The 14,220-nt window shown below is 39.8% G+C and overlaps 1 protein-coding gene across 1 annotated transcript; it reads right to left on the reverse strand.

Annotated features, from left to right (window-relative positions):
* Nucleotides 1–34: 34 nt before the first annotated feature.
* LOC133278988 (C-type lectin domain family 12 member A-like) lies at nt 35–8,958 on the reverse strand. The gene is made up of 7 exons (XM_061472323.1): nt 8,719–8,958; nt 5,650–5,748; nt 4,790–4,933; nt 2,902–3,056; nt 1,331–1,440; nt 308–501; nt 35–210 (listed from the first exon to the last, which is right to left on the reverse strand). Exons 1-7 carry the CDS (start codon nt 8,804–8,806, stop codon nt 203–205), a joined length of 798 nt encoding a protein of 265 aa, XP_061328307.1. The 5' UTR covers nt 8,807–8,958; the 3' UTR covers nt 35–202.
* Nucleotides 8,959–14,220: the final 5,262 nt, after the last annotated feature.

The following is a 14,220-nucleotide window of genomic DNA, read 5'->3' on the forward strand; positions in this document are numbered from 1 at the left end:
ATGCACAAGCCCTTATGAGGACTATGAATCTCTGTGCTTGTCCCTGTACTTTTTTTTCCTGGCCATCACTTTTGGCCATTTTGTCCATCAATTGTGTTGGTTAAAACTAAGTAATCATTTGGCCGTGTTCCATCTGGAATGACAGACTTGGGGTGCTCCTGGAGCCTGCCATCCTGCCCATTTCCTTAATATGAAGATATTTTTACATGTCTAAAAGAGAATGAAAACAGGGAAATGCATTAGGGCTGATAACAACATATTTAAATTCTCATGTGATAGTTTTCAAAAGAAAATAAAAAATTCCAACCTTGCGGAACATCTTCTAGCTTCTCATAATCATTTGATCTGACAAACCAGCCCTCCTGACAAGAGTTGTTACATCGCTGTAATTGGATGGCAGGCTTTTCACAGATATAGCGAAGCTCTTCTTTACATGATTTGAAATATATGGTAGTATAATAAACCGATCCACAGCCCTGGTAGTAGTACCTAGGCTTTACCCTAGGAAAGAAAAATCTTTATTTTTACATTGCACCTCTTCATATGGTGCATCCTTGCCTCTTGCAAAAAGCTGTGTTTTCAAGAACTCCTTATGTGGCTTTCATGAAGAATATATATCCCCAGCAATAAAACGAAGTGTTTAGTGTTACCATGTACCAACTTCTAGGAGGCTGACCCTGTCCTGAACATGCCAACAAACACCGCCAGAGGAAAATAAGTGTGAATCCTAAACCATTTCTTGTGCCTGGCAGTAAGAATCACTAACTCCTGGGTACTGACTGGAGGCTGTCAGTGGCTGTTTCAACAGAAATGCTAAGAGGAGACTGCCCAATGATGAAAAGGGAAATCGGTAAAGCAGGTTTGAAAGCAGGAAGAAAAATATATTGTATTTCTGAAATAATACATTAAACCCAAGTGAAATGAAATGGTTCTAGAGAATAAATAGTGCCTTTTATGAAAGTAACAAGATATAAATCAAAAGCATGAAATGAAACAACTCTCCACTGGATATTTACCTTGTCTCCTCACTGAAACAAGATGTCAAATATAAGAGAAACATATGACATTTATGGTCTATCTGAAAGTAACTTGTGGAAATAGACTTTCTAGATTTTTCTTTTTTTTTTTCCCCCAGTAATAGTGCCTCCAATCGCCCTCCAAGCAGTTCTGGATGAGGCCAAGAAAAATCTGAAATGGAAAAGTGAGCCTCACATTACAGAGAGAGATGCATGAATGTTCAATGTTCAACTTGCCCTTTGAGTCACAGAAACCGGGAGTTGTATGTGGGTGAGGACCAACTTTATGTACTTCAAGAAAGATGCCAGCTTACCAAGACTTCTGTTGTTCTGTAAGAGTGGTGTTGTCTGCCCAATACCAGATACTCTGCTCAATTCTAAATCCAATCCAGTATTCTACTTCAGGGAAATATTTTGTCAATTCCTATGCATAGTAAGGACAATTCAAAATGGATATTTAGGAATATATTAAAACCAAATATTTAGGTTCAGAAGTTGAAATCAAAGAACATAGACACCACAAATTGTTCCACCTGTCAGAAAAAGTGCTGCACTTAGATGTTCTTACATTACAAGTTCTGTCTAGTCTCAAAGTGAAAATGACAGTAGAACTATTTCTAGTAGGAGAGAACATGCACTTCTAGCTCTGAAGAGCAATGTCACCCTCATCAAGCTGATATAAACCCTCTGGGTGAAACACTAGATCATTCTCCCCCCTTTAGTCATGAATCATTCTTCCTTCTTGACTCTGTCCTTAGCATTTGTGAACAGCAAAAAGGAAGCCTCTGCAGGGAGCTGTTCTCTTGGGTTTGTTGAACTGTCACACTTGGCTCTAGCATCATTAACTTATTCCCAAAAGCTGGAACATGACAAGTAGAAGATGTCTTAGAGTTAAGCAATATTCTAGTCTTAAAAAATGCTCTGAGCAGAACGGGTAAGAATGCAGATTTGAATAATGCTGGTTTTCTCACTGCTGCTGGAGGAAAATGTCTAAAGATTTGAATTCAATTTTTCTGTTATTCTCTTCCTTCCTTCACATATCACTGTCACCCCGAGTGCACGTCTCCATTTTCTGTTTTGTTTCATACCTCTCAATGATTAAGACAGCTAGAACAGACTGCACTTCACAATCTCTGCTGTCACCAGTTTGCGAGGGTGAGAATTACGCTGCTTGCCTTTACTCCTGGGACAAACCTTATAGCCTGTAGCTCAGTGAGAGGGAAACTGGCATTTATCAAGTGCTGGAGAGCAGGCAGGCTCAGTCCTGACTGCTAGCTCTCGGGACAACTTTTCTGCTTTTTCTTCCAATGCATCTGCTGGCATTCAGAAGCAGAAGAATTATTTCACTCTGAACCTAGAATTTTCTCTTCCCAGCTCAGCTTGTTTTCATTTACTAGAAGATTAGGTCAGGTTTCAGCAGCTCATTGCTAATCCTGACTGAAAAGATGAGATCAACTTTTGTGGAAAGAAGTTCTGCAAAATGGGCAAGACTATGGTTTGCCTGAGGAAAAAAAAAACAGGTTAAAAGAGGTTTTCACAGAAATATCTTTACCAAATCCTCGTATGGATCTGCAATACTGGTAAAATTAGTGAAATCATTACCTGCAGCAAAGCAGCCATGAACCTGCTTTCACCCTTCAACCCAGTAATGCCAGCCATGGCAAGCCAAGGCAAAATGGGCTGTTCCTGATGGCCAGCCACTTGAAAGGCCACGCTCTGTGTGGTGTAGACCAGTTGTATGCCTTAGCATTGCCCAGGACAACCCAATCACTGTAGAAAAAACTTCTGCTCATGGTGCCATTTAAGAAAATTTTATGTGAGGCAAGTAGCTGATAGGGTGTAAGAATTTCCTCCACACTAAACAGAGTGAGAAACCAGTCCATACCAGCTTTTCTTTCTGCTTAATCAGAAGAAGAGTAGAGTTTTGTGAGGAACATAGTTGGAGACTCTGTTTCCACGACTTCTTTTCCACGGAGTGGTAGTAACACGTATCACCACCTTTCCAGTTCCAGTTTGTGGGGCAGAGTACGCAGTTCTGGCCTGGAAAAGAAAAACCATCACCCTATTTCTGTTCCCAGGCTGTTCCTTATAGAACATCACTGTTAACCTCTGACAGCAAGATATGTAGGGACTGATGATATTTGAGGTGTTCCTCATTCAGTCAAAATCCTATTGTGGTCCCAGAAGTTTACGGTTCAGTTAGTAACAGAGATGAAAACTGAACCACCCCCTTATCTCTCACATTCCTATAGCACTGAGAAGAGGTTCAGGTGTTGCAAAAGGAGCGTGACCAGCAGGTTGAAGGAGGTGTTCCTGCCTCTTTACTCTGCTCTTGTGAGACCTCACTTTTTGTATCGTGTGCAGTTCTGGTGTCCTCAACATAAAAAGGACATGGAACTGTTGGAACAAGTCCAGAGAAGGCCCACAAGGAAGATCAGGGGACTGGAGCAGCTCCCGTATGAAGACAGGCTGAGGAAGTTGGGGCTGTTCAGCCTGGAGAAGAGAAGGCTGCATGGAGACCTCATAGCAGCCTTCCAGTATCTGAAGGGGGCCTATAGGGATGCTGGGGAGGGACTCTTCATTAGGGACTGCAGTGACAGGACAAGGGGTAATGGGTTAAAACTTAAACAGGGGAAGTTTAGATTGGATATAAGGAGGAAGTTCTTTCCTGTTAGGGTGGTGAGGCACTGGAATGGGTTGCCCAGGGAGGTTGTGAATGCTCCATCCGTGGCAGTGTTCAAGGCCAGGTTGGACGAGGCCTTGGGTGATATGGTTTAGTGTGAGGTGTCCCTCCCCATGGCAGGAGGGGTGGAACTAGATGATCTTAAGGTCCTTTCCAACCCTAACTATTCTATGATTCTATGATTCTAAATGAGATTAATTTTGCCTAATTTTAGGAGTCTACAAAGGTGACATGAATCAACTCATTTGGGTTCCCATTTTAGTCAATGGACAGAAGCAGGCTTGTCTCATGCATGGTTTTCCTGACATTCTAGATGTCTTTCTTGGGAGAAAACAGGCTGCATCCTTGCACTACCAGTTTCTCTTCATTAACTAAAATGGACGCCCAGACAATTAGATTTATTGTGAAATGATATCTGGACAAATGAAATCCCCCTTCCTGACAGCCCTTTGCCTGATTCCTACTAGTGGTGTCTCAAGAGAACTATTTCTCTGGCAGGCTCGTTGTCAGATGCCACTTAAATAACCAAGCTGTTGCAAACTGATTTCAGAAACAGCCCTGAACTGTACACGGTCAGGAGACAGGGAGTGAACTCACAGGCTGGTTTAGCTATGCTTCAGCACACTTCAGTTCTGACTTTAGGAGATTCCTGTCTTTCCTGGAGTTGGTACTAGCATACTGTCTTTTGTACGGACTGCTGTTCACACAGAGTGTAATAAAGTTGTTCAATTCTCAGTCACTACTGTAAAATTGTCTATTAGATGCAGATGAACAATACTGTAGAGATCTGGTGCTGACGGGAGCAGGCATATCCAGAAGACATCCCACAGAACCCTTTTCTTATGGAAACTAAATTCTGAAACCCTGGTGCTACTGCCAGGTCCCATGCCAGTTCACATGCGACGAGGCTGTGAGCCTCCCTTCAGGTGCTGCATGAGGAGATATTCTCGTTGCCTACATTCTAGGTGATGACATATAAGAAGACACAGGCTTACCTGAGGAGATAGACCTGAGTGGACACAGAAGACATATCTGATTTCCTTCCCTGCCATTTTGAAAGATAAGCCCTCATAAAAACTTTTTGATTTACCATTATTTTCAAGGTTCGTTTCCCCTTCCAGGCATAGCTGATTTCCTATTGCTTGCAGCACGTTGGAGAAATTTGCATGCAGCTCATTCTTTGTCATGTTGAGGTCTCTAAGTTGTGTTCTGTAGTCCTTAGAAATCTGGAAAACTAATATTCACAATAATACATTTTCCAGTGCTGTCCTTCAGAAAGGGTGGGACGCAGATAAGGGATGTCTTAGCAGATCAACAGGGATAAATAAACCATTTGGGATGCTAGTCATCCCTGAACAGTTGCATGTAAGGGCAGAGATGGAAAACCTTTGCATAGTGGGTTTCGTATTATTGGCCTAATAAGTGAACAAGAAGGAAGTGAAGAAGAAAATTAAAGTGTCACTTTTCATCATTTATTTCCATGGTGTATCTTTCTCTTATATCAGTTTCCAGGCTGTGTTTTTTCCCAAAATGTGATCTTCATCTCTGGATCACATTGAACCATTGCAGTTGGGAAGTAATATACACAACCTCTTTACTGTGACACAAAGTTTTTTCCTTCCCTTCAGATCTAATATTATCAAAGAAGAATTCACTCCATCATTAGTCAGTACAGCAGGATAGTGGATACAGTTTTTAGGAGACCAAACAATGTCAATCAGAGCAAGCAGTGAATCTTCTACTCCACTCCTTTCCAGTTCCTATCCTCATTGCTCATTTTTAACGTCATCACGTCAAGAGGAGGACAAGGGTACCCCAGCAAGGGAAAATACATGATTTGCATGGTTGCCTGTTCCCAGGTGCACCAGAAATTGCACCTCAAGAAGATGTTAGTCTGATGTTATTTAGTAGCTTGAGCCCTTCAGCAAACAGAAATGCATTAATACTTACATAAAACTGCCAGGGTCACCAGCGCCATCAGCAATGTCAGGCACAAAATGAGCAAAATCAGGACTGCTGGCCAGCAAGAGCGGAATGAAGTGGGAGATCCTGGCAGGAATTCATGAAATGGAAGTGTGGTAAGAAGGGAATGGTGAATGCCTCATTAAATTGCAGCCATCTTTGTGGTGTGTTGGTCGATAAATAATTGCTTTTACTTTACAGTTGCATATTCCTGCTGCAGAACGTCTGCACGCAGCAAAAGATGCACAAACAAAGTAAAAGTGAGACATCACAACAGTTCAGTGAAGAATGTGGAACAGCCTTGGTCCTTTCAGAGGCCACAGACGGTAGCAAGACAGATATTGAGAAAGCAAGATATTGAAAAATAAAAGCTGAAAAAAAGCACACAATGTATGGTTGTGGCAATTCGTGATGCGTGAAATTTATCTGGTAATCTGGTTAATTTGAGTGTTACAGTTAACTCATAGTAGTTTGAAAATTATTACTTCATAGTAGTTTGAAATTTCTATCTAGGAATAACCAGAAAATTTTTCTGTAATAAGGATTACAGCCTAGATATAAACATGAGGACTCAGTGAGGAGAAAAAGGAACAATTCTTTTCCTGAGCAAAGAAAATTTTAAGCATGTAGGTCATCCATCATTATAGAAACTGGAAGATTTCATAGGTGGAGATGCACCAAAGAAGAGAGAAAAAGCATTCAGTCAAGGAAGCACTAATTCTAGGGCAAATACTAAAGTTGCCACTGTATGAACTTTGTGGAGAGCTGCAACCAGCTTGACTTAATCCAATAAAGGCAGTAGATAGGGAATGTGGAGAGGAAATAATTAGACTAGAAAAGGAAAGGGCTATTTAAAATTGGGGAGTGAGCTGCTTAAAGAGCAGGAACTTAAATTTAGTGTGTCAAGCTGAAGGAACAGGAACAGAAACTATGCAGTGTGTCCTTCTTACAAATAACTTGTGGTCAACTTCTGTGGTGAAGCAGTCCTGGGCAGAATGTTGTACAAGACTTCACTCTGTAGAAACTCAAGTTGATGAATATTCAAGTGAAAGATTGAGCAATGGATGTTGTCTTGAACTGGTACACAGATCACCACAAACCCCAGGTCTTTTCCAACTTCCACAGCCAGCCTGTTCCCAGTCTGTACCACTCACTGCTGGGATTAGGTAACACTGCACAATTTGTGGAGCTTCATGGGGTTTCTGCTCACCTAGTCCTCAAGTTTCTCAAGGTTTCTCTGTTTGAAGCTCTAGCACTTGATAGCATCAGCTACTAAAGAAACCCTAAATCCCTAATTTAATACTGTTAGAAATTTGCTGAAGACACACTCATTTTTCTGGTTGTTGATGAAGATTTTAAACAATACAGAATCAGGATCTGCCCCTGAAAGACCCCTGAGGGACTCTGCGACCAAACAGATATTGAGACGTTAGTTACTACCCTTTCAGCCTTGTAGTCTATCCAGTTTTTAATCCACTTAACAGTTCATCATTCAGCCCTAAACCTCCTCAAGTTTTAAAATGACAATACCATAAGATCTACTCACAAAAGCCTTGCTAATTATATATCTGCCACTCTCCATGCATCTGTATGCATGGAGAATGCATACCCCAGAATGTACCATCAGTCTAAGGAAGTGCTCTAACTGCTTGTTATTGCGTAAAAGAGAAATACCCAGAAGAGAAAGAACACCTCCCTTCCGCATTATTTTCCGGAGTCTGATCTTACAGACATGTGACAGAAACACTCAGAGATAAAGCCTGCATAGAGGAATCACATAGATCATACCAAGGATGCTTTGATTTGTGTTTTTAACATCAAAGTGCTTCTATACATGCTCTGAAGCTGGATATTATGAGTTTGGAGAGCTTCAGTAATAGAAATTTGACCCCCTAAGGCAGGCTGCTATATAGACCCATATGTATTGGAGCTAAAGGGCAAAGAAAATATTGTTCCTACCCCTACAAAGTCACAGCCCTAAGCTGAAGACTGAAAGCGTTGTAGTCTATGCTTCCTGGAGCTTTTAGATGAGAAGAAACAAAGATTCTGTATTTGAAAGTAAGATTTCATAAACAGCTACAAAATATTTTCTGGGCAGCTTTATGAATCAAAATGCACACTCTCTCAGGATGGTGCTCTAATCACAGGATATGTTCTCTACTTGGGACAGAGAAGCAGGATATCTGGAGTTGTATGAGTATACTGGCGTCACTGAACATTAAAGGAAAAGAAGCCCAGAGCTTAGCACAAAGACAGGTTAAATTTTAACTTTTTGTTTGTTTGTTTTTAGCCCCTGAATTATACTTTGGCAATGCTCAAAGCTAGAACTTGACAAATTTCAAAAAATGTAACAAAAGTTAAAAAAAACATAATAGCTTTAGAAACCACTGCTCTTTGATACAGAATTTCCTAGAGAATTCTGAATCACAAGCAAGTTGTCTCCTTGCTTATGAACCTCTGCTCCAGAGGTTGACAGCACCCCTGTACACTTTCTATGTTCTTTTTTTTCCAGGAGTTGCACCACTCAAATCTAGAGCTCATCTTTGCAATTTAACACAAATTAAGCAAAATTAATTGCAAGTTAGTATTTAAAAAAGTATTTTGAATGCATTCACCCCTTTAACAGACATAGCCATTTCAAAGACCCATCTTAATTCAGCCCAGAACTTTAGAAGTGAAATAGAGTGAGTCAGTTAAAGCTTATTCAGTTGTAAGCTTGAATGCAAATGGATAGAGAAATTAAATTGAAATAATTCACTTTAAAAAATAGTTCAGGTTAACTCTTTTGAGATTTAGACAATTAGGACTGTTTGTAGAGCTTAGTATAACGCTCAGTAATAAGTTTTATCATGAAATAATAAGATCACTATTTCACTTTCCAAACTCAGAAGATTCAGGCAGAAATGACAACAACAAAAACCACGGTAAATTTATAACTAGTATAACTTTTTGACAATAGCAAAGCTAACAAAAGCCACCTTGTCTTATAACTAGAAGTATTTCCCATCCCATCCACTTTAGCAAGAATAAGTAATGAAAGACTGATAGATACTACACCTTTTTCCTTAGTATCTTTGAGCTCTGTGATATTATCCAGTTCATGGTTGTTTTTAAATCTGAGATTAGCATATGTTACTTCTGTCATAGCTGGTAAAAAGAAAAGCTTCAGAACAAAAAGGTAGAAAAAGATCTAGCATTGGCAGCTAGTAAGAAAATCTAGCCCTTTGCACAGGTTCCTGATACTGGCAGGCACAAATGAAGCAGCTGAGACATCAAAATACATCTGAACTTCCTTGATCACAGTACTGTTAAAGAAAATGTTCCTCTCTCACTCATTGCTATATTCTCTTTCTTCCTCATTGCCTCCCTTCTGCCCTTCCTGACTGGCACGTATTTCTTTCTGCCATTGTTGAAGAATACACAGCCACTTTTCTACAACTTCAACTTTGGATAGACAACACCTAATTCCTAGGTTCAGGCTTGAAACACAGAACTAAATAAAATGTTTTCCAGCTTTGAAGATGTCTCAGTTTGGACAGCTGTGTTCAGCAGCAGTTTTGTGATCACACTTCAGTTTCTGTTTCCTATTGGAATGTGCAGAAAGCAAACCAAAAGGTGGACTTGCATCTTAAAGCTGGCAAATTATGCTCTCATCCAAAAGATGTAAGCACTTGAGCTTGAGGTTAGCACCTCAGCTAGGATACACCAAGGTATTGGCTCTTGCCTTCCATACCATCTTCCCAAAGTGATTAGCCTGGGATTTCTGTGTCACCAAACTAGAAGGACCTCTTGACAAAGGCTAGATCTCAGAAGATATTTACTTTCCCTCAGTTTTCTGGTTTTGATATTTTATTTCTATTTCTGGAAGAATTTTCTTTATCCTTCATTTCTTCTCCAGATCTATGGCATGAGGAAAAGCATACAGTCAGATTTTGAGACTGCACAGGAAAGTAAGTCTTAAAGAAAATACATTTCATGTATCTCCCTTGAACAGATGGACACAGCTACTGCTCTCTAAGGTGAACACACAATTCTTTAAGTTCATCAAAGTACTAACTGAGCCCAACCCCGCTTGCTACTTCCCCCCTTGGAAAGTTTTGAAGATCATTTCAGTACTTTTATTCTAACATTGTTGATTCTTGCTCATCTTTTTGTCTGGCCACTGTTTGGATAATCATTCTGTTAAATGCAGTCTTACTCTTTATTTGCCTTTTTAAACAATAGTAGATCAAAATAATTATTAAAAAGATTGTCAACATGGCTAATGCAGTGCTAATCAGTGATTTTATCCATGAACTCAGGTTCCATCCTTATCCCTTGAAGATTTTATCTCTCCAACTTTCTTGTATGTCTTTTTGGAGCCTTTGAGTATTCTCTTCTACCTTTAACAAGAAATCTAAGTTATGTTCCACATCTCGAGTCACATTCAGAATATGTATACAATAATAAGTAATTCTACCTTTTAAGTAGCCACAATCCCCATGATCTTCAAGTAAGACCATATCCCAAAACCATTCTGTTTCATAAAGCCATCCTTGAAGTTGCCTGTAATTGTAAATTCAAGTCCTTAAATCCTTTTCTGGTTGCATTTGCTAGCTTTTCTACTTGTCCTGTTAGTTGGTAAATGCATTCCCTATTCTATATTGCTAAAGGAGTTAGCAAAGGCTCTAAAGCCCAAACAAATTTCACTCCAGTTTAAGGTTCATTTCATTCTTCATCTATTTCTGACCTCTTCACCCATTCCAATTTTAAATTTTCTAATGCTCCTCTAAAAGGAGTTCTTTTCCAGGTTGGACATGGAGTCAGCATGCCTCATGTTATTTGTTTTCCTTTACCATCTAAAGGGAAATGAGTTATCCAGGTCTCATCACTCATTGTCCACACTAAGTGTCCTGGTCTCCGGAGTGCAGATTTCTTTGCAACTAAGCATTGTTTCTCTTTTGGGTATGTATATCTCAGTCAATTTGAGGTCATTCCTAAGGCCCCTACACAAATGTCCGTTTTTTAAAGCAGCAGCTAAAGGAGGACTAGTAGCCTAGATCGCCATAGCAGTGCTATTAGTTAGATACCTTTTCACACTTCCATCAAGACACTCTGTTTTCCTTTTCTCACCATGAACTACTCCTATTCTTTACATTTGGCCAGGTTGCAAAAGTCATTCCATCCCAAATAAAACACCAAGGTGCCTTAGCCATGGATCGAAATGGAGATAAAATGGCCATAGTTTACCAAACAGAGTCCCAGTTTGCCTCGTTTTTTTTGTGTTGGACTTGTCTCATTACATTTTCAGTCCATGACCATTCAACTCACATTTCTTGTTCATCATAGGAGCACCATCCTACAGTCTTAGATCCCCCTGTTTTGGTAAAGCATAATTTAACAATTTCTCACAGTCAGCCCAACTATCCGGGGATTTCCATTGTTTCCGAATGGTTTCTGTTTGTTGTTGCCATTCAGCCACAGGTTTTTGTTCACAAGGTGTGTTTTCATTTTTACTTAAAATTGTCAGATTCGTAGTTAAAATTCCCCAGGGGATTGATTCACTCACTGCTCTTGGAATTGTTAAACAAACAGTCATTTGGGACACTTTTTGCAAATTAGCAAACTCTTTCATTGATCCTAATATCAAATTTTCACCCCAGGTTTTTCTTGGGCAATAGGTTGATTGTTCTGTTTCTATTTGCCTTTTATTTCTTATTTCTTTCCTCCCCTTCTTTTTCCTGGTTTACTTGCCGTCTCATTAGGATTAAGGTCTGGAACTGGAGCAGAAGTCCATCCCAATTTCAAAGAGATTTCCATGTCTTACTAATTCTTCCTCTGATTCAGTTTTTACCTCAAAATTGGCTCCCACTAACATCCAAATCAATATCCGTTCTCCCCAGATTTGAAAAGGATACACAAAATTAGTATTATTTCAGAGCCAATTTTGAAGTCTTATCATATCTCTATTGACAATTTTCCACAATGGTGGGGCTTCCTTCACCCTATTAATTACTTATTAATATTCTCTATTAATATCGTCAATGTCTGATCATTAACATGTTTCAGAAACAGCACATTTCAGCCATACTACTGAAATCCAGAACGAGATTTTAAAGGTCATTCCTTACTTTTGTTAGAATTCAATATTACTTCTACTAAAAATCATGAATTTGCCAAGCAAATAGATTTATAATAAACAGAGATGCATATTAATAGTTATGAAAATGCTTTCAGCATGACTTAGCTTCTTATAAGTGCTTCAATTTGAGAACAAATTAAAGTTTCAGAATTTGTCACCAAGCAAAAGAAAAGTAAGTAATATTAAGATGCCCATTTTTTACCTGTGTCTGAAGTTTGTGAAGTAAAATACACTCTTTCCTTGGGCAATACCTCTGCATAAACCACCTCACTTGCCATTTTGAAAAGATGCTTTCAGATCTGCAATCAAAATGGACTCATTGGAGAAGTAGTACCCCATATCACACCCCTTCTGGCCTCACCCCACCCTTCATACCACATTAGGTCAAAAGAAATGTTTAAATGTCTGTAAATCGGAAGGAAATGAGATATCGTATCTTTGCTTTTTTCTTTCTCTTTTCTCTTTCTCTTTTCTCTTATCTTTCCTCTTCCCTTTCCTTTCCTTTTCTTTTTTTAATGTAAATTCTCTCCTTGTATCTTTTGATAAACATTTCTGAATTCTCAGCCACTTCTGTTGGTGCACATTCTACTAAAAGCTGCATACCTTCAATTTCTATCAACTTTCTCATAAGTTGTGACTTTCACTCCCCACATTTTCATTTGGAACCTGAGTATGTATATGGGTATACATTTGACATTGTGCCATCTTTGAGCAGTATGTAGGGAATGGAAGAATTTGATTGCTAAGGGCATTTTTAGTAGCTCTGGCCCATTGTGAACAGTCCAGTTCATGTTAATGGTTCAAGACAGTCTTCCTTTTATAGAAAGGAGGTTTTGGGCAAAGGAGACAAGCACCATCAGCTTGACCTGCATTATTTTGCACACCTGGGAAAACAGGCATGGAGTGGCCACACTCAGAGCACCTTCCCTGAAGCCAGGTCCTGCCCTTCAGCAGCAGCCTGGGGCACTGCAGGAACAGAGGACACACCTCCCCCTGGTGCCTTCTTCACCTGATCTGTCCTTGTTGGGACACCTCCCCCTTCAGGGACTGACCATTCCTCTGAGTTTTCAGGAGAAGATGCTAGGACCACGGAGGTACCTATTTCTTTCTACTAATTGAAAAGTAAAAGTAAACAGCTTAGATTTAGACACCTACCTATAGGCATCTAAATGAGCAGATTTTAGCATTAAAATATTTCTGTCCAAAGGAACACGGAAACATAGAACCATAGAATGGATTGGGTTGGAAACAACCTTAAAGGTCACCTAGTTCCAAGCCCCTTCGAGTTACAGCATCCTTCCCCTTCTAGTTGCAACATCTTCCCCTTTCCTTAGCAGGCAGGAGATGGATGATGCAGATGAAAAAGACATTTGCTTCATGACTTTACAGCCAAGATGTTCTGAGGCAAATTCTACAAAATAACACGAGGAAGGGATTTGTATTAGCACTTAGGAACTAAACTGTGCCCTCAGTGTCAGTGATGGAAACCTAGACTAAAGTTATTTGCTGTAGCATCCAAGGTTTTCGAAGACACCAGGGAAAAGAGAAAAGAGGCTCTGGAGGCACAGAAGCCAGTAATGTTCGATCACTGTTTTCCATCCTATGTATTACCAGTTGCACAGAACTGACAAAACTATTTTCTCAGTGGGTTTGGTGGAGATCATGTAAAGACTTTTTCTCATGGGTTTGGCGGAGTGGATAGGCGTAGTTCCGATCACTAGAAGGATGTTTCAAGGGGTTTGCCATCTTACATTAATCCTTTGCATTTTAATAACACAAAATAGTCACTAGATGTCTCTGCTGCACCATAAAAGAAATCAGACATCCTATTCCGTTTAAACTGGGTAATATTTTGTATGTTTATATAGCCTTTGTTAAAAAAAGAGTTTGAGTAGCATAAAATAACTTGTCAGAGATAGCCAGAATGTGAAGGAGAAAGAAGGCCTGGAAGATAAAAAATGACTGGATGAGATGGGTATTGGTTACAAATTCACGAAGCACACACGACTTCGCTGTAATCTTTTCCTAACTGAGATCAACACAGTAAAGTATTGGAGAGATACTGGGATATAACTGTGTCCCTCTAATAGAACTGTAAGCTTAAGCAGTATAAACCAATCTTGATGAGGAGGATGGGAGTGTGGGGGAAATAAGGAGTCAGTATTGTAGAGAGATGTGCAATATCCATATCCCTTGATTAGTGATGATGGTAGCAGAGATGGAGGAGGGTGTCAAAGTCCACAGAATATACCTCAATGTCTTTGGGTAAATTGACCATGAAGGCGATGTCAGGTGATAGGACTTCAGTGAGGCACAGCAAGCAGCATGCTCAGAGGGAAGAGATGTCTTGCTCCAGTATGGTGGATTCTGTGCAGATCACACAGTCCAAACTGATTTTCCTGCCAAAGAGCTCATTACACAAGAACTTTATAACCTAG

Source organism: Pezoporus flaviventris, unplaced genomic scaffold (assembly GCF_033815535.1).
Source record: "Pezoporus flaviventris isolate CSIRO_AGI_PZ_B2104156 unplaced genomic scaffold, CSIRO_AGI_Pfla_v1 ptg000070l, whole genome shotgun sequence".
Classification (NCBI taxonomy): domain Eukaryota; kingdom Metazoa; phylum Chordata; class Aves; order Psittaciformes; family Psittacidae; genus Pezoporus; species Pezoporus flaviventris.